Genomic DNA, 23,609 nt, shown 5'->3' on the forward strand with positions numbered 1-23,609 from the left:
TTGTTTAAGATTCCACATATAAGTGAGATTATATGGTATTTGTTTTTCCCTGTCTGAATTTATTTAACATAATGCTCTCAAGTTCCATCCATGTTGTCGAAGATAGAAAGCTACTATTCTTTTTTTTTTTTTTTTTAAGATTTTATTTATTTATTCATGAGAGAGAGAGAGGCAGAGACACAGGCAAAGGCAGAAGCAGGCTCCATCCAGGGAGCCTGATGTGGGACTCGATCCCAACACCAGGATCACGCCCTGGGCCAAAGGCAGGCACTAAACCCCCAAGCCACCTAGGGATCCCCTACTATTCTTTTTAATGGCTGAATAATATTCTGTTGTATTTATATACCACATTTACCTTACATTTACTTATTAATGGACACTTAGGTTGTTTCCATGTCTTGGCTACAGTGAATGCAGAGAACATAGAACATCTATCATTTCAAGTTAATGTTTTTGCTTTCTCCAGATAAATACCCAGGAGTGGAATTGCTGGATCGAATAGTAGTCTATTTTTAATTTTTTTTAAAAGTCGTCTCTATGCCCAAAGTGGGGCTTGAACTCATGACCTGAGATCAAGAGTCCAGAGTTCTACTAACTAAATGAGCCAGGCATCCCTATTTTTTATTTTTTGTCCATAGTGGTTGCACCAGTTTACATTCCCACTATCCATGCATAAGGGTTTCCTTTTCTCCATATCCTCACTTACTGTCTTTTTGAAAATAGCAGTTCTGACAGGTGTGAGGTGGTATCTCATTGTGGTTTTGATTTGCATTTCACTGATGATTAGTGATATTGAGCATCTTTTCATGTACCTGTTGGCTGTCTGTATCTTCTTTGAAAAAATGTTTGTTTAGAACCTTTGCCTATTTTTTAATCCATTTGTTTGTTTGCTTTTGCTATTGAGTTGCATGTGTATCCTGCTCCATTTTAATATTTAAAGATTTCATTTAAAAAAAAATCCTTTTTTAAAGTTTTATTTATTTATTTCAGAGAGAGAGTGAAGGAGGGAGAGAAAGAGGGAGAAAACATGCACAGAAGGGGAGAGGGGCAGAAGGAGAGGGAGACAGGCAGACTCCCGGCTGAGCGGGGAGTCTGATGCAGTGCTCAGTCCCAGGACCCTGAGATCATTACCTGAGCCAAAATCCAGTTGATCCCGTAACTGACTGCGCCACCTAGGTACCCAAGAAAACCACCTCTGGTTTTTAGAAGTTTTAAAAAACCATTGTCATTGTAGCCTTTCAAACTGTTGACTTAAACCTCATTTCAGGTTTGCAGGAACTTTACTTGTTTACTTCCATATTCCCTATCCATAAAAGACTCAGCACATGTGTATACACACACACACACACACACACGTAAACCAAAATGTACATGAAGTAGTGTATCTCTTTTTTTTTTTTTTTGAAGTAGTGTGTCCCTTATGAGCTCCCATAGTATCTTGTTTATTGGTTCTAACTGCCACTTGACTTCCTGCTTAATTTTCAAATAAGAATAACAAAATTAACTTGAACATGATTTCAAACATTAAACATGTACCAGCAGTGCTTGCCCATGGCTCAGTGGTTTTGTGAGTTCACTTTTGATGAGACTTACCAATGTGTCTTTTTCTCTCCCCTCCCTAATTACTAGGTAACCAATGGCCAAGGGGAAAATAAGATGAAAAATCTACCTGTGCCTGTCTATCTCAGACCTCTAGATGAAAAAGATACATCAATGAAAGTAAGTTACTTTTGAAGTTAAAGGAAATATTTCTTAAACTCTGGGTGGTTTTTCTTTCTAAAATCAAAAAGTTTAAATTCTACTTTTGTGGATGAAGTTATTGTTTATTTTGTAATTTTAAACTGGGATACTGGGGGAGCCTGGGTGGCTCAGTGGTTGAGTGTCTGCCTTTCGCTCAGGTCATGATCCTGGAGTCCTGGAATTGAGCCCCGAATCAGGCTTCCTGCTTGGCAGGGCAGTCTGCTGTCCCTGCCGCCCCCCACTCGTGCACTCTCTCTCTCAAATAAATAAATAAAATATTTTTTAAAAAAATTAAAAAGCAAGTAAACTGGTATACTTTGAATATTAAAGACCTGTATTCATGAAGTGCCTGTCTGAGTCAGCAGAACATGCAACTCTTAATCTCAGGGTTGAGCTCCACATTGGGGATAGAATTTACTTAAAAGAAACAAAGGAACAAACAGACCTATATTCATGATCATTATATTTTTAAAGAAATGTGAAAATTTCTAAACATTTTTAGAGAGAAAATGACCTAATTTTTTTTTTTTTTTTTTTTTTTAATAAAATCAAAAAGCTGTGGTGTGCAGTTGGAGTCAATTTATCAGGTGGGAAGACCAGAGATGGTGGGTCTGTTGTTGGAGCAAGTGTATTTTACAAGGATGTTGCTGGTTTGGATACAGAAGGCAGTAAACAGCGAAGTGCATCACAGAGTAGTTTAGACAAGTTAGACCAGGAACTTAAGGTAAGTGTGTGCACTAACATTTCACCTGGTTTTAGCTTTTTGGTCCAAAACTAACTTCTGGTCCAACTTCTTTCTATTTGGGATTATTATGCCTTTTCTTACTCCTCATGCTCTCTCTTTTTTAGATCCATTTTACTTAGGCATATTTTATATATGATAAGATATATACACTTGGAATGGGTACAGTTCAAAGAGTTTTGGCAAATGTATGCATCTATTTAAGAACCATCACAATCGAAATACAGAACATTTTTATCACTCATTTTCTCTAACTGCTATTTTTTAGTTTACTAATTAATACCAAAAGGTGGTTGTATTTTTAGCCTTTCAAATAACCTGAAAATAAATGCTTTACTGTTAAGCACAGCCTTATGAAAATGTGAATATACATATCATTTTAAATATTCATATTTCGGGAATCCCTGGGTGACTTAGTGGTTTAGCGCCTGCCTTGATCCCAGGGCATGATCCTGGAGTCCCAGGATTGAGTCCCACATCAGGCTTCCTGCATGGAGCCTGCTTCTCCCTCTGCCTGTGTCTCTGCCTTTCTCTCTCTCTCTCTCTCTCTCTGTCATGAATAAATAAATAAAATCTTTAAAATTTTTTTCATATTTCTTACTTTGTATACGTAGGAACAACAGAAGGAGTTAAAAAATCAAGAAGAATTATCCAGTCTCGTCTGGATCTGTACCAGCACTCATTCAGCTACAAAAGTTATCATCATCGATGCTATTCAACCAGGCAACATCCTAGACAGTTTCACTGTTTGCAACTCTCATGTTCTGTGTATAGCAAGTGTACCAGGTAAGAGGAGGCCACGTCCCTCTCTTCCTACCATCTACACCTTTTAACTGGCAGAAACTGATTTGTTTACTGGAGGTACAGTTATGCATTGCTCTCATGGAGGTTATGTTCTAGTTGGGGAAGACCAAAAATAAACTGGAAACAAATAACTAAACAAGATATTTTCAAATATTGTGAAGAAAATACAATAATGGTAATATGAGAAGATGCCTGGTAGACAAAGAGCAAGGGGCTGTTTAGATTGATTAGTAAGAGAAGGCTTCTAAAGTTCTGGATTGAATATTATGTTAAAACATTGGTTTAAAAATTATGGGGGTTCATGATATGTCTACACAATGGAATATTTACTCATAAAAATGAATGAAATTTTGTTATGTACTACAATACAGATTAATTTTGGAAGCATGCTGAACAAAATAACCCAGATGCACAGGGACAATTTTTACCTGATTCCATTTTACATGAGCGATTTAGACTAGGCGGATTCACAAAGGCAGGTGGATTAGAGATTACCAAGGGGGAGGGGGAGGCTCTGGGGACAGGGAATTACCATTTAATGGGTACACATTTCCTGCAAGGGGTGTTGGAAAAGTTTCCAACATAGATAGTTGTGGTGGTTGCACAGCATTGTGAATGTAATTAATGCCACTGAGTTGTACACTTAAACACATTGAAATGGTAAATTTGATACAACACAATATTTTAATGTGCTATGAATAAGAACAGCCTTCTAAATAAAGAAAACTGAAGAAATTTATCTTTATATGGTAAATGCTCAGTTTTAATGTATTATTAATATCTTAAGACATTGTATACACCTACGGTGATCAGTTAATGGTGGTAGAAGTCCATACTTCAAGTAGTACTCTTGATATTAAAAAAAAATTTTTTTACTGAATTGTCAGATACTAGATTTCCTTTTTTTTTTTTTTTATTTTATTTATTTATTCATGAAAGACAGAGAGAGAGAGAGAGGGAGGCAGAGACACAGGCAGAGGGAGAAGCAGGCTCCATGCAGAGAGCCTGACGTGGGACTCGATCCAGGGTCTCCAGGATTACACCCTGGGCTGAAGGCAGACACTAAACCGCTGAGCCACCCAGCCTGCCCGATTTCCTTGTTTATAACCTCATTAGGTGGCTGCTGAGGAGCTCACTAAGAATAGAAGAGTTAGGGACTCCTGGGTGGCTTAGTGGTTGAGCAGCTGCCTTCAGCTCAGGGCGTGATCCCCAGATCAGGGATCGAGTCCCGCATCGGGCTCCCCGCGGGGAGCCTGCTTCTCCCTCTGCCTATGTCTCTGCTTCTCTCTCTCTATGTCTGATGAATAAATAAATCTTAAAAAAAAAGAACAGGTGTCATTTCTGATATTTTCATGTTTACTTAGGCTTGCAGTAATAGAAGTATTATCTTAATTTCTTAAGCTGCTTCTTCATTTTGTGAAGGTTCGTTTAAGTATAATTTAAAGTTACCATCCTGGCAGTGTATTTTGAATAGCTATTTGTCTCATCTGCATGCTCTTATTTCAAACTTATAGTTGCCTTAATGGAGAAAATGCTTTTTATAGGAGTTTACTTAGCTATTAGAAAAAGATTTATCTTGTTTTTCAGGAGCAAGAGAAACAGACTACCCTGCAGGAGAAGAACTTTCAGAATCTGGGCAGGTAGACAAAGCGTCTTTATGTGGCAGCATGACCAGCAATAGTTCAGCAGAGACAGACAGCCTGTTGGGGGGCATCACAGTGGTTGGTTGTTCTACAGAAGGTGTGACAGCAGCTGCCACTTCCCCTAGTACCAATGGTGCTTCTCCAGTGACGGAAAACCCACCAGGTATCACTTTCCTTACATGTTATCAGTACAGAGTCAGAGCCTATTCCAAATGCCTCATTATGAACTCCTACTTAATTTTAGATCTTGAAGTAACGAGGATGAAAGAGCTTGAAAGAAGACACTGTAACACTATAATGCCTTTTAAATCAGGAATTCTGTATTTCGCGGTATAGTGTGAAGGAGGGGGTAGGTGGAGTGGAATTCTACAGTAGTGGTTTGTGGAGAAATGATTGGGAGAAAAGCTCAACCTCAGAATAGTTAGCATGTTTTATTTATTTTGTAGAAAAGGAAGAAAATAGCGAGGTTGATGAAAATATTCCAACAGCAGAAGAAGCAACTGAAGCCACAGAAGGCAATGCAGGGTCAGCTGAAGACACTGTGGACACCTCCCAGCCGGGCGTATACACAGAGCATGTCTTTACAGATCCCCTGGGAGTTCAAATCCCAGAAGACCTGTCACCAGTGTATCAGTCAAGGTATGCAGATGGGTCAGCAACTTAGGAAACAAAAGTACTCAAATAAAGAGAAACCAGAATCCTCTCCAGCAGCCACAGTGTTTCCACTAGGTCTCCATCTCTCCTTCCACTGCATCTGCTCTGGATTTCTCCCCTCAGGTGTTCTCTATACCTTCTAACACTTAAAAAAAAAAAAAATCTTGCCTATAAGACATTAGTCAAAATTCTCATGGTTTTTTTCTCCTCTGATATGACTTGTTTTTTCATTTCCATTCATATTGTAACTGTGCCATATTCCTTACCAGCCCTCCTCATTCCAGCTCCAGTTAGCTACAGTTTAGTTAGATTTCCCATGTGGGCTTGGACTGACTTTTTAAAATTTGGTTTTCTGGCAAATAGCTCTTCCTTTAAAATCGTGGGTACTATAGGCCCATTTAATGAATTCTTTAATTTTATTTTCTGCATTCTCTGGGCCTATAGAAAGCTTATGGTGATCTATCTAAATGTGATTGTTTTTACAATTTAATAGTCTTCCTCTTAGTTTATAGAGTAATCAAGTGTCTATTAAGATTTGTTAATTTAAGAATAGTCATCTTTTTAGAAATAGGTTTGTCTGTTTTGAATTTGATAGCCCAGTTATCTTTTTCTTTTTCTTTTTCTTTTTTTTTAGAGATTTTATTTATTTATCAGAGAGAGAGAGACACTCCCTGCTGAGCAGGGAGCCTGATATCGGGCTTGATTCTAGGATCCTATGTGTATGTGTGTGTGTGGTCTTAAAACACACCATCCCTTTGTCTTCTTTCCCCTGAGAAAAAACTTTAAAAATTCAAAGTATCCCTAAGGGAGAATCATAATTACAGCCTGGATGTTAACTGCTGTATTACTATGTCTTACCTCCCTTATCTGCACCGTCATTCTCTCTAGTATGGTAATGTCATTTCAGGTACAACTGTTGAAATATTTGTTATAAGCATTTAAAATTGACTTTTCCAGGGGTTCACCTGGGTGGCTCAGTGGTTAAGCATCTGCCTTTGGCTTGGGTCGTGGTCCCGGGTTCCTGGGATTGGGTCCCATATCAGGCTCCCTGCGGGGAGTCTGCTTCTCCCTCTGCCTGTGTCTCTGTCTCTCTCTCTGTGTCTCTGATGAATAGATAAATAAAGTCTTTAAAAAAAAATTGGCTTTTCTTTTTTTTTTTTTTCCCCTCAATTGTTGGGAAAAAAAAACAAACTGAAATATGGAAATGTTCTGTCCCTGAAAATTGTAGCTAAGCATACTCAGATGCTCTTATTTTCCTTACCTTTTCCAGTAATGATTCAGATGCATATAAAGATCAGTTATCAGTATTGCCAAATGAACAAGACCTGGTGAGAGAGGAAGCCCAGAAAATGAGTAGCCTTTTACCAACTATGTGGCTTGGAGCTCAGAATGGCTGGTAGGTGCCAATTCTTTTAATATTAGAGTGTCTTTAGTTTTTTATTTTTGCTTTTGGAATCACAAGATAAATAAGTAAAATGTAGTGCATAGGCATACAACAAAAAGTACATATTAAAGCAGAGATCTTTATGTACATACAGATTTTGAGGTGATCCTAATTACCTTATAAACTGGACTTACATTAGTTATGAATGGTAAATCATATAGTTCTTTGTCACAGAATGTATCCTTTATATAATATTCTTGGAAGAAGACGCAAATAAAACTTTAGAATCTGACTGATCCAAAAACAAGATCCTGAACAGCACAGAGGCAGAATTATTGATGCACAGAAGGCTTATATAGGCTAGAGTGTGTTCAAGAAATACCAACAATTAATCCATGTGGCTGCAAAAAGGCCCAGTTCCATTCTGAATGTAACTGTGAAATGTACTAGGAAAACCAGGACAGATCCCAGTCTGAAAGCTTATGAGATAGTAACTAACATTATAGTTGGTTCACGTTCTAGTAGTATGGGGAGTCTCAGAAAATTGTGCTTCTCTACAGATTAAGCAAGATTACTAGTGCATCTTTTCCATAGGAGCCTTAATACTACAAAATGGAGGGCCAATTAACTCTTCTATGAAGGATCAGATAAGAAATAGGTTAGGCTTTGTGGCCATATAATTTCTGCAGCAACTGTCAACTCTGCTATGGTGGTGCAAGAGCAGCCATTGCCATTGCATTGACAGTACATAAGTAGATGAGTGTGGCTGTGTTCCAGTAACAGTTTATGGACACTGAAGGGTGAATTTCTTGTAATCCTCAGATGTCATAAAATATACATGATTTATTTTTTTTCCAACCATTTAAAAATGTAAAGACCATTTTTATCTTGCACGCTATACAAAGACGTATGGCTAGATTTGGCTTGTGGGCCATAGAGTGTGTTTGCCACTCTCAGATGTAAACCAGTCTGTCCTCAGAAAGTTATATTTTGGTGTAGTAGAAGAGTAAAATGATTTTCTAAAAAGGATTTTAGCCAAGGATTCTGAAGTATGTGGTAACCTGAAACTAACTGACCATGCATTATTCTAGTTTTGGCTTTTCACTCTTCTATGTTTCTATTTGCTTAACCAGCTTATTTTTTTGCATTAAACTCTCCCTGTGGTTATTTCCTAAGATTTTTGTGTTACTCTTTAATCCTAAGGAAACTTTGTGGTCATTATTAGATGTAAGCAATGACTTGGTTTTCTCTATGCCTTACTAGTCTTGATTTTGTTCTTGCAGTTTGTATGTGCATTCATCTGTAGCCCAGTGGAGGAAATGTCTCCATTCTATTAAACTTAAAGATTCGATTCTCAGTATTGTGTAAGTTTTATTTTAGAAATTCTTCCTTTTAAAAGTATGTATTTTGGTATAAACTATCTTTTAAGACTATTAAAGCTAACGTGTGCTTCATGATTATGTCAGTAACCAGATTCCTCACCCCCCCCCCTTTATGGAAGCAGAGAAGCTGAGTGAGATTGAATCTCTCACTGCAAAGTAAAATAGTTCCTAAGTAGAGCTTTAAGTCAAACTTGCCAAGTTGATTCCTCACCATAGAACCAATTAATACCGGGACGCCTGGATGGCTCAGCAGTTTAGCACCGCCTTCAGCCCAGGGCATGATCCTGGAGACCTGGGATCGAGTCCTGCGTCGGGCTCCCCGCATGGAGCCTGCTTCTCCCTCTGCCTGTGTCTCTGCCTCTCTCTCTCTCTGTGTCTCTCATGAATAAATAAATAAAATCTTTAAAAAAAATTTTTTTAATAAAAAAAAAGAACCAATTAATACCTATTAATTTATGTACTCTTTAGACTTGGTGAGCGTGTTGACTAGGGCATTGATTCACTAGTCCTTTTCACTGTGTCACTATCAAAAACTCTGAAGTCCACAGAGCTGACTGTTAGTTCCACTCAAGGCATCTGTCTCTGGTCCGTGTAGCCCTTCTGCAAAGACAGAAGCTTGGGGGGGCCAGGAAGTGAAACAAGGAAGTCACCACACAGGCTGTTGATTTAATTCAGCTGACATTTTCATAGCAAGACTTTCTCAAAGAAGAGTATATTCTTAGGAAGCCTGGCTGGCTCAATATAGAGTATGTGACCCTTGATCTTGGGGGAGGGATCATGAGTTTGAGTCTCAACATTGGGTATAGAGATGACTTAAGAAAAAAAAATATATATATATACTTTAGGTTCTGGTATAAGCTCCTTGTCTGTCACACATTGGCCCTCTGAGAGCCCCTGAACTAGTTCAGTAGCATGTGGTTTCTTCTGCTTTCCCAAATGGAGAGTTCTGAAATCCCTTTTCCTTTTTGCAGACACGTGAAAGGGATTGTGTTAGTGGCCCTGGCTGATGGCACCCTTGCAATCTTTCACAGAGGAGTTGGTGAGTTATGAACATATAATATGTGTAGTTTATTGCTTTGCAAAAGCATTTTCTAGTAGATTGGCCTGTGTCTTAAAGAAACGATACTTAATAGGAGAAAGAATAAAGATGTAAGCTGAATACTAACAATATATGACTTTAGTAGATATGTGAGTACATGTAGTTTATCATTTCAAGGTACTCTGACATAATGTGATATTGAGGCTCTTGTTTCTCACTAGTACACTTAGGAGAAATTTAGTGAGAGGGAAGGTTTTCTTTTTTCTTTCTTTTTTTTCAGTATTTTAAAACTAATTTGTATCCACTTATATTTGGGAGGTTTTTTAATTTTTAATGGGATATGGTTTAATCATTTTCATGTCCTATAATTTCTATAACTTCTTTAAAACTGATGTAACTATCATCTGCAGACAAGAGAGGTGGTGGAGCCTGCTTTGAGTTAAGGGAACTAGGGAAGTGAGCATGTGATTTGGTACATGTATCAGCCAAAAGTAATCATTTCCTACTTGCTAGATTGCTAGAACAGGAAAATACTCCATAAACATAGCCACACTGAAAGTGTCGTATCTTTCGGGGCTTGGAAAAATAAAGGGTAGAGGATAATTAGTTGTCTTTGTAACTGGTACCTAGAGATTGCTGGTAATGATTCCATATCATCAAAGAGTGAAGGGACTTTCTTTTACCTTGTTCAGACCCTTTGTAAACTTTATCTGAGCTTAATCCTCACAGCAACTTATGAAGGTTCTATTGTATTCTCATTCTGTAGATGAGGAAACGAGGCACAGAGGCTTTTAGTCACTTTGTGGTCGGTCAGCTAATAAATACAAAAGCCTAGACAAAATGTAATAATAAATGTTTTGGCAAGCTGAATTCCAAAATTATATTGACAGGGGGCGCCCAGGTGGCTCAGTGGTTGGGCGTCTGCCTTTGGCTCAGGGCCTGATCCCTGATTTCTGGGATCGAGTCCCACATCCTTCCCTCTGCCTGTGTCTCTGCCTCTTTTGTGTCTCTCATGAATAAATAAATAAAATCTTTAAAAAAAAATAAACAAAATTATATTGACAGAACAGACAAAAGACAGTAAGTTTAAATGTGAAGTTTTGCATTGGGATTCAGAAGAGTAAAAAGGAGGCAACATGTCTGAAGAATGAAAAATACCTAAAGGTTGACCCTCAACTCAATAAAGGTTACTGTACTCTACTCTCAGCCTCCTAAAAATCCATGTCCAGAACAGGGCTGGTGATAATCCTGCTTCACTCTGGCAGATAGCAGATTAAACAAACATGGACAAAATGGAGTTAGGACAAAGGGTCTATAAACCGGAGTAGGTACAGAACACGTCAAGTGCTTTTTTTTTGAGAGGAGAAAACAGGGCAGTAGCAAAGAAGTGGGACTGGGTTCTTCTGTGTCCCTTGGGCAAAGCAACAGACTGATGGGCAATGACAAACAAGGAGGCAGACTTGAACTAATTGGGCATGGGGAGTAATTTTCAGACAGTTACAGCTTTTGGAAGATGGTACCAGCTGCTTTGTGAGGCAGTACATTTTCTTTCACCAAAATTGTTCAAGTAGAGTCTACAACGCAAGCTTCCAGTGGCTGATTCTCATTTGTATTTCTCTCGTCACTAAAATGATCGTGTGTGATTCCTAAAGTGTTAGCAATGTGTTGTCTTTAACATCAGCCTGAGATATATCAAAATGCAAGTGAGAGAGATAATATCTAAAAAAATAATACTAAATCCATTCTAATTCTTAAACTAATATTATAAACAGATAACTTACAGCTGATCAGTCACATCTCTGCTGTAGTGAGTGTGGAGATCCAGGCAGTGGGTGGCTCATTGGACCAGATCCCCACTAAGATCTCTTTCCCAACTTTGCAGTAGACAGAATGAGAGAATCAGTCACTACAAAGAAAAGATAAACTGTGTGGTATTTTGCAGTGCATCATCAATACATTTATTAATGTACCCCAAATGGAATGTTTGTGTTAAAAAGTAGTATGCATTAACTAATAATTTATTTCTTATTTTGAAGATGGGCAATGGGATTTGTCAAACTATCACCTGTTAGACCTTGGACGGCCTCACCATTCCATCCGGTGCATGACTGTCGTACATGACAAAGTCTGGTGTGGCTATAGGAACAAAATCTATGTGGTCCAGCCGAAAGCTATGAAAATAGAGGTAAGTTAACTTAACCGTGCTTTCCGCATTTACTGAATTTGTGTTTTCTGAAGACTGTGATTATATTTAGCTTCTTTAGAAACTGTTTTCCAAGTCTGTGTTTTAGGGCATTTTAGTGATGGATTAGATGACAGCTTTTCTGTGTTACTTTGCCTTTCTTGCCACTTCTGACTCTGGTGGGAAGTGGTGGTGTTTTATAAAAAAGGAGGATTCGCACATGAATTTTTTTTTTTTAAGATTTTATTTATTTATTCATGAGAGACAGAGAGAGAGAGGCAGAGACACAGGCAGAGGGAGAAGCAGGCTCCATGCGGGGAGCCTGACATGGGACTCGATCCCGGGTCTCCAGGATCACACCCTGAGCTGCAAGAGGCGCTAAACCGCTGCGCCACCAGGGCTGCCCCGCACATGAATGTTTAAGTGTGTGTCTGAATATCCATAGATGCAATATGTGTATTATTTGGATGCGCGTTTCTTAAGATGTTTAGTTATGTGTGGGTTGTATGGGGGGAGGTTTCCCACCTCTCTGCCACCCCATGTAGATCCAGGCAAATCCATAAGTGTGTCATAAACTGAGAAATACAATTGCAGTGGCAACTTATGGTAAAGATAAAAATCTCTTAGCATTGCTCTCTTAAAAGTTTTGCCATAATATATGAATTCATTCTAATTATTAAGAAAAACAGCAGGAAAATTTTAAGGTAAAAGTCTTTAATCCCTTTGTGCCAAATCCCATTCAGTTTCCTAGGAAGTCCCAAAGTTAATCATTTGGTGGGATTTTCTTTTTCCATATCTATTTCCTATGTGCAGATAAACACACACACAGCAATATACGTTCCTTTTTGTTTAATTATATATCAGCTTTTAGTTCATGCATTGCTATGCAGCAGTACAAGATCCTGAGACCAAATTCAGTCTTTTTGTTGAACACTGATAATCAGAGTCTGGATGTGCCAGTATTACTTTGGTAAATTGATATCCTACAAAGTGCTGAAATCTAACACCTTAAGTTGTTCATTTAGTTTTGCAGTTGGGGTTAAAAGCATTGTGTATGTGAGAGTAATCCTATTTAGTAAATAATATTTACGCTCCTCTTTTAATATATAGTCTGCCAAACTGTGCAAATTATAGCACAGTTTTTAAACATGAACTCCTACTTAAAGTAACATTGTGATTGAACATTCTTTCCTAGAAATCATTTGATGCACACCCCAGGAAGGAGAGCCAGGTGCGGCAGCTTGCATGGGTGGGTGACGGTGTGTGGGTCTCTATTCGTTTGGATTCCACACTTCGTCTCTATCATGCACACACTTATCAACACCTACAGGATGTGGACATTGAGCCTTATGTAAGCAAAATGTTAGGTAAGCTTCCAAAGCATTCTACCTTTGTCAGTTGAAGAAAATGTTTTATTTTTAAATGGTCTCAAATGCTAGGTAGAACAAATGAATAAGTTGCCTCAGGACTAGTGAGTTCTTATCACTGAAAGTGTCAGGCAGATGCTCCATGTACCCTGTGGTTTTTGACAGAAACTTGGTATCAAAAAAAAAAAAAAAAAACTTGGTATCATTTTTGACTCCTCTCTTACTCCCCACACCTATTCTTATCACTGGGAGCTGTCAAATCTGCCCCCCCCCAATATCTTTAATCAGTTACTTCTTTATCTATGCCATTATCCCTGTAGGCCAGGCCACCCACCCCAACCCACCCCCCACCCTCCAGATAATTGTGAACCTCCTAAGCGGTCTCTGTTTCCACTCAAGTGTGTTCTCTAAGTAGTAACCAATGTGCAAATACCACCATGACATACTTATGTAACACCAATCACTTTTAGAATATTCCTTCCTTGAGATGAGGTGACATTTTGTGATAACACCAGGAGAAACCAGTCCTGTGGCCTGGACCTCTCTCCTCACTCACTCTGGTCTGTTCCCACTGCCCTGAGCTCACCAGGTGCATTCCCATTTCAGGCGCCTCCTCCCCCACATGTTCTGTCCTCTGCCAGAGGAGGTCTTTTGGTCCCTTTGTACTTGGCTTTCAGATCATAGCTTACATGTCACATGGAGAGCAGACCTCTCCTCATTCCTAATTTGATTTGGGTCCTCTAATACTTTTTTTCATGGATTTATCATGATTGTGGTTGCAGCAGTACTATTTGATTCTTGTTTGTTGTCTCTCTTCCCCCAAAGACCAGAAGCCCCACAAAAGGCAGGGACCATATCTGGCTTGTTCCCTGCTGCTGTATCCTCGGCACCTGATCTAACACTCTGAGTGTTAGGAATGTCATAAACACAGGCTAATTTCAGGAATATACTTTTTAAAAGATGTTATTTATTTATTTATTTGAGAGAGAGAGATTATGTGTGTGTGTGAGAGAGAGATAGAGAGAGAGAGGGTGGAGGGGAGGGAGGAGGAGGAAGAGGGAGAGAGAATCTGACATAAAGTCTGCACTGAACATGAAGCCTTACAGTGGGCTTGATCCCAGGACTCTGAAATTATGACCTCAGCCAAAACCAAGTCTGACACTTAACCCACTGAGCCACCCAGCACCCCAATTTCAGGAATATACTTTGACCATAGGTTAAATATCTATAGCTTAGACTGATTGATAGTTTAGGCTGCTTCTAACTTCTAACACCATCTGTGATCATTCTCAGTTTTGTGAGTAACTAAATGATATTTATCAGATATATTATTATCTGTTTAAGAATTTTCCTTTCAGTTTTAAAAATTCCCCTCAATTAAAAAAAGTGCATCCATTTTCCCTAAATTATATGTCTGTGGTATCCTAAAATTTCTAAACTGCTATAGGACAAAATATATAAACAAGGAAAGAGTGTAAATTTTGTTAAAGATTGTTTTTATCTGTGCAAAGAAATTTAAGGCAAAGCAGAACTCTTTCAGCTTACAAAAACAAAAGGACATTTGATTTTCCAATCTAGCAAACTCTGTTTTTGTTGTTTTTTAGTTAGTTTGGGGTTTGGTTTAGCAGCTCCCTAATAAATCTGTGTCATACTTTCTGATCAACAGTATTTTCTTTCTGAATGATAATGAAATGTCAGCTACTTTAGAATTTTCTTTTTCCATTTACCATGAGTTATCAGACAGGTGATAAAGTCTAATGGAAGTTCGCTTTGTTTTTTTTTTTTTTAAGATTTTATTTATTCATGAGAGAGAGAGAGAGAGAAAGAGAGAGAGAGAGAGAAAGAGAAGGCAGAGGGAGAAGCAGGCCCCATGCAGGGAGCCCGATGTGGGACTCGATGATCCTGGGACTCCAGGATCATGCCCTGGGCCGAAGGCAGGCGCTAAACTGCTGAGCCATCCAGGGATCCTCTGGAAGTTCTCTTTGATGTACACCTTTAGGAAACATCCAACCAGCTCTGGTCACATTTCCTCTCTTTTATGATAATCCAGTCTTTTTGAAGGATTTGGAACCTAAAACATTATGTGCTCTAGTTTCTCAAAAAAATTTCCCCCCATTGTACAGGTACTGGAAAACTGGGCTTCTCTTTTGTGAGGATCACAGCTCTTATGGTGTCTTGCAATCGTTTATGGGTGGGGACAGGAAACGGTGTCATTATCTCCATCCCATTGACAGAAAGTAAGTATATTTTTAGCTGACTTTCACAGTGCAAAGAGTTGCAGGGTGTAGTTGTGTCCAGAATTCATGCAGAAGGAGTGGTTTTGGTATGGGTCAAAGACCTAACTATTGTTTTCTCATTACTTCTACAAAACTTATAAACTGTAGCACATTAACAGTGTCCATGTGTCAGGACCAAGGTCCATAACTAAAAATGTTCTATTGTGAGAAGCTCCTTTTCTCAGTTCAGGAATCATAGTCCTATTTCGTTGTTTAAATAAAGGCTGAAAAAAGGAAGGAAGGAAGGAAGGAAGGAAGGAAGGAAGGAAGGAAGGGAGGGAGGGAGGGAGGGAGGGAGGGAGGGAGGAAGGAGAGAAAGAAGAAGGAAGGAAGGAAGGAAGGAAGGAAGGAAGGAAGGAAGGAAGGAAGGAAGGAAGGAAAGAGAGAGAAAGAAAAGAAGGAAGGAAGGAAGAGAAAGAAGGAAAGGAAAGGAAAAAAGAAAGAAAAGAAAAGAAAAAAGAAAGGCGGAGGTTCAACTTTCCTCCAGTGATAGTACATCAATGTCCAGAAATAGGACCTAGAATCATTCTGGTTCTTCACATCTCCCTGGCAGTTACTATAGGATGTTCCACTCAGCTTATTTGAGGATTACAAGATGTGGGAAAAGTTTCTTAGGTCAGCAAGCGTTTGGTTATACTGGAGATAAGCCATTTCTCCTGTATGTGAAAAGGATATGAACAGAATGTACTTTGTATGTGTTTTATATTGTTTCATTATTGTTAGTTTTTTGAACAAAATGTACGTTGTATGTTTTTCATATTATGTTCCATTACATTGATTATTCATCAAATGAGCATTTTTGTGTTACAGAATTCATGGGCCGGAATGGTTTGAAAACAAGTGCCATAAGTCCAGAGAATAAGTTGATAACTAAACACCTCAAAATTGCCCTATCTTTCTTTAGGGAGAATGGGGACAAGAACCTAAGTTCTTTTTTTTTTTTTTTTTTAAGGTTTTATTTATTCATGAGAGACACACAGAGAGATAGGCAGAGACATAGACAGAGAGAGATCAGCAGGCTCCATGCAGGGAGCCCGATGTGGGACTTGATCTCAAGACTCCAGGATCAGGGGCAGCCCCAGTGGCTCAGCGGTTTAGCGCCGTCTGCAGCCCAGGGTGTGATCCTGGAGACCCTGGATCGAGTCCCACGTCAGGCTCCCTGCATGAAGCCTGCTTCTCCCTCTGCCTGTATCTCTGCCTCTCTCTCTCTCTCCCCTCTGTGTATTCTCATGAATAAATAAATTAAAAAAAAAAAAAAAAAAAAAAAAGACTCCAGGATCATGCCCTGTGCCAAGGACAGGCTCTCATCCACTGAGCCACCAAGGCGTCCCAAGAACCTAAGTTCTTAATTCCACCTGTTTTTTGTGCAAGTAGTTAGAAATCTACATGAGTTTACTTCATTATAAAAGAGAATTCTATTTTAACAAAGCAATTTGAACAAGATTTCTTAAAGAAAAAGGGGAAATGGGGCAGGCTGTGCTCAGCGCTCCTCCTCTAGATCAATAACACCTGCCACACCAAAAAAAAAAAAGAAAAAGGGGAAATATTCACATTTAGGAAATGCTCCTTATTCAATTCTTATTCTCTGAAATTGCTTTATGATTAAGAAAAGCAAAATCACAGTAAATCAAATTGTCCTTTTTGAGCAGATATTCTATAGAGGCTTTGATAAGAACTTCCCATGTTACTTGGTATTACACCAAGTTGGATTTTGTTAATGTAGTCAGGTGCTTGGAATGCCAAGTGAGCAGATAGAGGAGAAGCCGCAAGCGCAGAGGTTCATGGTAGTGCTTGTCCCCTGCCGTGCACCTCTCCCATGTCCCTTTCCTCCTCTCTCACTGTAGCCGTAATCCTCCACCAGGGACGCTTACTGGGGCTGAGGGGTAAGTGCAGATCCTGAATCCAGCTCTTCTTCCTGGCTTCTGATGGCCACTGGGAGGCTGTCCTCCGGCTCTAGATGCCCTCTTGAATGTTCCTAAATGCCATCCACTCACAGTCACTGCATCGCAGCAGATGTTCTGTTGGTTTTGTTTTTTTAATACTTGTTACATGGCCACCAAACTACTGCTCAACGGCTTAGTGTATTTATCATCTTTTGTTGCAGCTGAACTTTCTTCCAGACTTTGTTTTCCTTCCAATAAAAACACGAAACATCTCTTAAAACTGTCATTAATATCCATTGTTTACTCTTGTTATCGACCATGTTTCTTTCATTCACTTACTGGCCCATGGAATGGGGATGTTTTGTGAGTCTGGTTGTTCTAAAATAATGCAGCAAGCCATCAAGCTGGTATAAATGAAAACTACTCTATTGTAGTGGCTGCATCCTTTTAAACACAGCTTTTTACCACCCCTTCAAGGGAGATATTCTTACCAGAAGGGAGAAAAATCAGAAGATAAAACTATGAAATTTTAATTTAACAATATACCCATTTACTGTAAACTGTAACTGGTTAGTCTTCCAAAATGGGGATTTAAAAATAAATAAATAAAAATAAAACAGACATGCCTAAGATTCAAATCTGGGCTTTTTTTAAACTAAGATTTTTTTTTTTTAATTAATAGATGTGTTTTTAAAAAGTAAGCTTAGTTACTGCTAGACTGGCAAAATCCCCTACTCCATTTACTGAGGTACTTAAAAATAACTAGCATGCTATGTTACCTTTTTTTCCAGCTTTATCTTGAGTTGGCATTGCTGCCCTTGTTTTTACCTCAACTGGCTGTAGCTTTTAGATAGTATCATAAGGATTAACCAGTAACATCCTGCATCATTACTATTTCCTAGGGGAAAATATTTGGTCTTTGGTTTTTCTGTTGCAGCAAATAAAACCTCAGGAGCACCAGGAAATCGTCCTGGAAGTGTAATCCGAGTATATGGTGATGAAAACAGTGATAAAGTGACTCCCGGGACATTTATACCTTACTGTTCAATGGCACATGCACAGCTTTGCTTCCATGGGCACCAAGATGCTGTGAAATTCTTTGTGGCAGTCCCAGGTGAGTTAGATTACTCTGTTGAGAAGTTGCATATAATTATCTCTTCTATCCCTTGGTTCCACTACCTAGTCTAAAGCTAAGAACTCGAATTACAAATAATTCCAGTATAATATATGATAAGTTATAATGGAGGTATGGATAAAGCACTATAGGGATATTTGAACGAAATTGTTTTGGAATCTTTCTCCCCCAAAACAAACCTGTCAATCTTTATTTAAGAGACCTTGCTTTTGAAAAGCAGTGATAGTATTTTGTCACTGCAGAATACCAGAAATAGTTGTGGGCCTAGTGAAGGAGATGGCCAGAAAGATTGTATACAGGAAGAGACCGGGAATGTGCTATGTTGCCTTTCTCAGTGTTATGGCAAAGAGCAGCAGATAGGAGTCCCTGCCTCACCACTTGGGTAGTTATCTTGAGCAAGTCACTTAACCTCTGATACTTGTCTTCATTTCCTAAGTGGACACGACTAATCTCTGCTTTTTTGACCTCATTTGTTATGAAAATTAACAAAGCTACTTCGGAACTATAAAGCACTATCCAGTAAAAGTTGGTAGTGGTGATGTCCAATGAAAAAGGTTCTGTCCACAAAGAATACTAAACTGATGTGACTGACCTTCTGCAAGCAGGACCCATGTTTTGAATTCTTTTCCCCCATAAGATGCAAGTTTTGGAGTTATACAAAGTTTGACTCTGACTTTACGACACCAACTGTGTGACACTGGACATGAGACATAGAACCAATACAGTATGAGAAAGAATGTGAAATTGATTTAATTTCAGGAATTGGCTCAGGTGATTGATTATAGGGGCAGGCAGGTCTGAAATCTGCAGGTAGGCTGCCAGGCTGGAGACCCAAGAAAGAGTTGATGTTGCCCCTGGAGTCCAAAGGCAGTCTAGAGGCAGAGTTCTTTCTTCCTTGGGGGACCTTTTTTCCTGAAGGCCTTCAGCTGGCTGGATGAGGCCTACCCACACCATGGAGAAATAATCTACTTTACTCAAAATGCACTGATTTAAGTGTTAATTATAAAAAAAATACCTTCACAGCAATATCTAGAATGGAGTTTGGCCACATATCTGTGCACTATAGCCTAGTCAAGTTGACACATAAAATTATACTCATACTCATTTTCCTGAGGGTATTCTAAAGATCAAGTGATTAAATGTCCATAGTATAGGTCTGGCACATTGTTCCCTAACCAGTTATTCAGTATTCTTAACAACATGGTAATGAGCTTCCTGAAACATACACCTTGTATATTTATATAGTTATTTCTTAGGATAAATTCCTAGAAATGGAATTCCTGATAGTAATACTGTTTTGCTTTTGTATAAAAAGGGTCTTAGAATCCCCTTTGAGTCTCCTTTATTTATTTTTTGAGTCTCCTTTATATTCCTCTAATCCCATTCCCTTCTACTTTTCCTGCCATCTGCTACCCCTGACCTGAAGTTGATGAGTATCCTGCCCATGTTTTTATATTTTTATATTTGAACAAGTCTCTAAACAATATGTAGTCTTTTTTTCTGTCTTTGAACTTAAATGTTATGTCACTTATATATTCTCCAACTCGCTTCTCATTTTTTTGAGATTTGTTCATGTTTATACATAAAAATCTAGTTCATTTAAACTATTGCATGTTAAAGGTGTCTTTGCCATTTCATGCTCACGGAATTCTGCCTTACAACTTAAACTTAGCGTAAATGGCACATTTACCAGTAATTTTATTTGCATGATCTAAATTACAAATAAGATATACTTTCCTTAAATAATGAGAGAAAAACTATGGATTTGAAATATATTTAAATATTAATTATGAATATCCAAACTCGTAGGGCTTACGTTGAAGATTTTTCTCAGTCTCTTACATAAATGCACATGCACCCTTTACTGTTCCTCAGATCAAAAGATGTAGACTGTAATAGTCTAAAGCAGGCAGCTAAGACCAGCCTAGCCACCCAGATCTCAGAATAGGTTTGGACCCATTCCTTCTTTGGTACAAAAGGGCTCTACTTAAATTTTCGAATTTACTTCCTATGACCTTTACAGGTATTTTATGATCATGCAGAGGTTTCTGGCATCCCTAGGACTTTGGTTGTATCAGAATATATTTACCCTTTTGTTCAATTTTCTGAAAATTTTCAGAGAAAATGAGTCTTCCCCACCCTAGTCTGTGGTAAGTACCATCCTCTTCTGTTCTTGCACAAATAGGTCAAGTCATCAGCCCACAAAGTGGCAGCAGTGGCACAGATCTAACAGGTGACAAGGCAGGGCCATCTACACAGGAGCCTGGCAGCCAGACGCCCTTGAAGTCTATGCTCGTCATCAGTGGAGGAGAGGGCTACATTGACTTCCGAATGGGTAAGTCATTGGTTCTGGGAGCTTGATCTCCACTGTGTTCTGTAACTTGGATTTTCACTCATAGTAAACAAGAAACTACTCTGATAAGTGATTTTTAAGAGGTTTTCTTTGAATTCTTGACTTAGAAAACAAATTTATATTACCCTTTTTTCTTATTTTTTTTTAAGTTTTTTATACAGAAGTGTATTTGTTTGAAGGAGCATTTGAAAATAGCAAGATTTGGGGTGCCTGGCTGGCTCAGAAGAGCATGCAACTCTTGATCTTGGGGTTGTAGGTTTGAGCCCCATGGTGGGTATAGAGATTACTTTAAAAAAAAAAAAACAACCCTGCATTATCTGCAAATAAAATTTGATGAAAAGTAAGACTCTTGTTGACCTGTATGACCCACCATTTAAAAAGAAAAAAGAAAGAAAACAGGATTGGATCATATATGGAAGTGTATGTGAAGAGTATAAGATAAGGAATCAGAAGGCCTTGGGCAAATCATTCAGCCTCCCTGAAGCCTAGTTTCCTCACCTACAAAAGGGAGAAATAAAAATACTTCATACAGTAGTGTTTGTACCAATATGGATTTTGTTTGTTCTTTTTTTCACCTTACAAACATGATTTGCTAGGTGCCTGTCAGTCTTAAGCTTGAGATGCAGATACAAATCAAAGATCCCTTCCAGCAGATTATGGAAGAGTGCAGAGATAGCAGTATGTTAATAGATAAGTGTTACAGGTGTTCTGGGGGTCAGGGAGTGGGGCAGGGACAGAGGCAACACATGATGCTTGAGCTGACATAGATCTGCATGGTGGTAGTCTAAAGAATTGGGCTGGGGAATGAGCAGGATGAGGAATGCTGAGGATTGGCATTCCAAGGTAAGAGAATAGATAGCTTGATCAAAGAAAGGCTTGCTTAGAAATGTTGAAACCATCTTGAATGAAGAAAAAGTATTTTTAAATGGCTGGAGCATTTGACCAAAGATAAATCTAGAAAGGGGGGATTGGGGCTGGATTATGGAAGATCTTTATATACGAAATTAAGGAGTTTGCACTTCTATATTTTTATATATGTATGTATGTATTTCCTTCCTTTCCTTCCCTTTCTCTGATCCAGTATAGTTCACATACAGTGTGTTAGTTTCAAATGTATGATACAGTGATTCAACGGTTCCACACATCACCCAGTGTTCATTACAATAGGTACACTCCTTAATCCCCATCACCTGTTTCCCCCATCCTCCCACCCACCTCCTCTCTGGTAACCATCAGTTTGTTCTCTATAGTTAATGCACTTCTATCTTTAAAGCTAAGGAAAACTATCAGAGGACTTTAAATAGAAGAGCAATGTGAATAGATTTGTGTAGAAGATGAGTTGGAGGTATAAGACTAGACATACAGAGGGACGCCTGGGTGGCTCAGTGGTTGAGTGTTCACCTTCAGCTCAGGGCGTGATCCCGGATCCAGGGATTGAGTCCCGCACCAGGCTTCCTGAGAGGAGCTGACTTCTCCCTCTGCCTGTGTCTCTGCTTCTTTCTTTCTGTATCTCTCATGAATAAATAAATAAAATCTAAAAAAAAAAAAAAACTAGACATAGGGAAATGAGGTAGGAAAAAAATGAAAAACTGAGTAGGGCAGTAACAGCATGATGAGGAATTAGTAACTAATAGGATGTGGAGAAAGGTGAGGTGACCCATTTACTCAGAGATAAAGACTACCAGAACAGGGCAGCCCCGGTGGCGCAGCGGTTTAGCGCCGCCTGCAGCTCAGGGTGTGATCCTGGAGACCGAAGATCAAGTCCCACGTCGGGCTCCTTGCATGGAGCCTGCTTCTCCCTCTGCCTGTGTCTCTGCCTCTCTCCCTCTCTCTCTCTCTCTCTCTCTCTCTGTGTCTCATGAATAAATAAGTAAATAAATCTTTAAAAAACAAACAAAAAAAGACTACCAGAACAGAAGAAGCAGACCTGGAGGGGAGAGAGGGAGGAGTTTGATGCTGGGCATCACCTTGACCTTGAGGAGATTGGGAGCTGGGAGTTGTCTTAGGTCAAAGATGGTTGCTGGGCTTTAGGTATATCTCAGAAGGGAGGGATTTGGGGGCTGTTGAATTCTATAAGAAAGTAGTATAAAATTTAGGGCCATGTAAATGACAGTGTGCCGCATATAATTAGTATAAACCAGACTATCTGATGCAAAAGACTTATACATTTTTAAGGGGGGGATGTTACTGTGAAATTTAGGAATTGACTGATTCTAGTGGTGTTAGTAGGAATGAAGTTGCTTCAAAATGTTTTTAAATAATTGACAATAAATAAATAAATAAATAAATAAATAAATAAATAAATAAATAAATGAATGAATGAATGAATGAATGACTATTGGTGCAGAATTCCTTGATAGAAAGGGATTCCATTTAGCTGGGGTGATTAGGGCAGCTTTTACTTGGCATGAAACATGGCACTTGGAACCATACTAAGGAGTATGTTAATAAAATCTGTGGTTTTTCCATGTCCACTGGAAACTCCTTCCATTGTGGATCCTGAAAACAGCATAAAAATTGTTTAACCAGGTTTGTCAATATCTCTAGTTAATCCAGCCTGGAAAGCACAGGCTTAATTTTAATAGTAAGTATACTTTTTTTTTTTTCTCAAATCAAATTTGATCTTTTTGTTCCATTTTAGTTTCCTGTAATATTTTAACAATGAAAAATTGATCCCATGAGTCCCATATTTTTTTTTTTTTAATTCCAGTGTAGTTAACATACAGTGTTGTATTAGTTTCAGGTGTACAGTCTGGTGGCTCTCCACTTCCATACATCACCCATGCTTCTTATTTATTTATTTATTTATTTATTTATTTATTTATTTATTTATTTATTTATGAATGAATGATAGTCACAGAGAGAGAGAGAGAGAGGCAGAGACACAGGCAGAGGGAGAAGCAGGCTCCATGCACCGGGAGCCCGATGTGGGATTCGATCCCGGGTCTCCGGGATTGCGCCCTGGGCCAAAGGCAGGCGCCAAACCTCTGCGCCACCCAGGGACCCCATCACCCATGCTTCTTAC

At 38.8% G+C, this 23,609-nt stretch overlaps 1 protein-coding gene across 13 annotated transcripts in view; it reads left to right on the forward strand.

Moving 5' to 3' along the window:
- The window catches only part of SPAG9 (sperm associated antigen 9), a 145,930-nt gene that overhangs the window by 116,466 nt on the left and 5,855 nt on the right, over positions 1-23,609 (forward strand). For 8 of the 13 annotated variants that reach the window (XM_072780017.1, XM_072780018.1, XM_072780020.1 and 5 more), the window contains 14 exons: positions 1,630-1,719; positions 2,297-2,464; positions 3,097-3,268; positions 4,874-5,092; positions 5,376-5,568; positions 6,854-6,979; positions 8,251-8,331; positions 9,321-9,388; positions 11,425-11,573; positions 12,766-12,937; positions 15,061-15,174; positions 17,058-17,096; positions 18,034-18,210; positions 20,417-20,566. In XM_072780017.1, the coding sequence (XP_072636118.1) occupies positions 1,630-1,719; positions 2,297-2,464; positions 3,097-3,268; positions 4,874-5,092; positions 5,376-5,568; positions 6,854-6,979; positions 8,251-8,331; positions 9,321-9,388; positions 11,425-11,573; positions 12,766-12,937; positions 15,061-15,174; positions 17,058-17,096; positions 18,034-18,210; positions 20,417-20,566 (1,918 nt within the window). The remainder of the gene's footprint in view (positions 1-1,629; positions 1,720-2,296; positions 2,465-3,096; positions 3,269-4,873; positions 5,093-5,375; positions 5,569-6,853; positions 6,980-8,250; positions 8,332-9,320; positions 9,389-11,424; positions 11,574-12,765; positions 12,938-15,060; positions 15,175-17,057; positions 17,097-18,033; positions 18,211-20,416; positions 20,567-23,609) is intronic. The other 5 variants (XM_072780019.1, XM_072780021.1, XM_072780023.1 and 2 more) reach the window with 1 other exon arrangement.

Source organism: Canis lupus, chromosome 16, assembly GCF_048164855.1.
Source record: "Canis lupus baileyi chromosome 16, mCanLup2.hap1, whole genome shotgun sequence".
In the NCBI taxonomy this organism is placed as follows: Eukaryota; Metazoa; Chordata; class Mammalia; order Carnivora; family Canidae; genus Canis; species Canis lupus.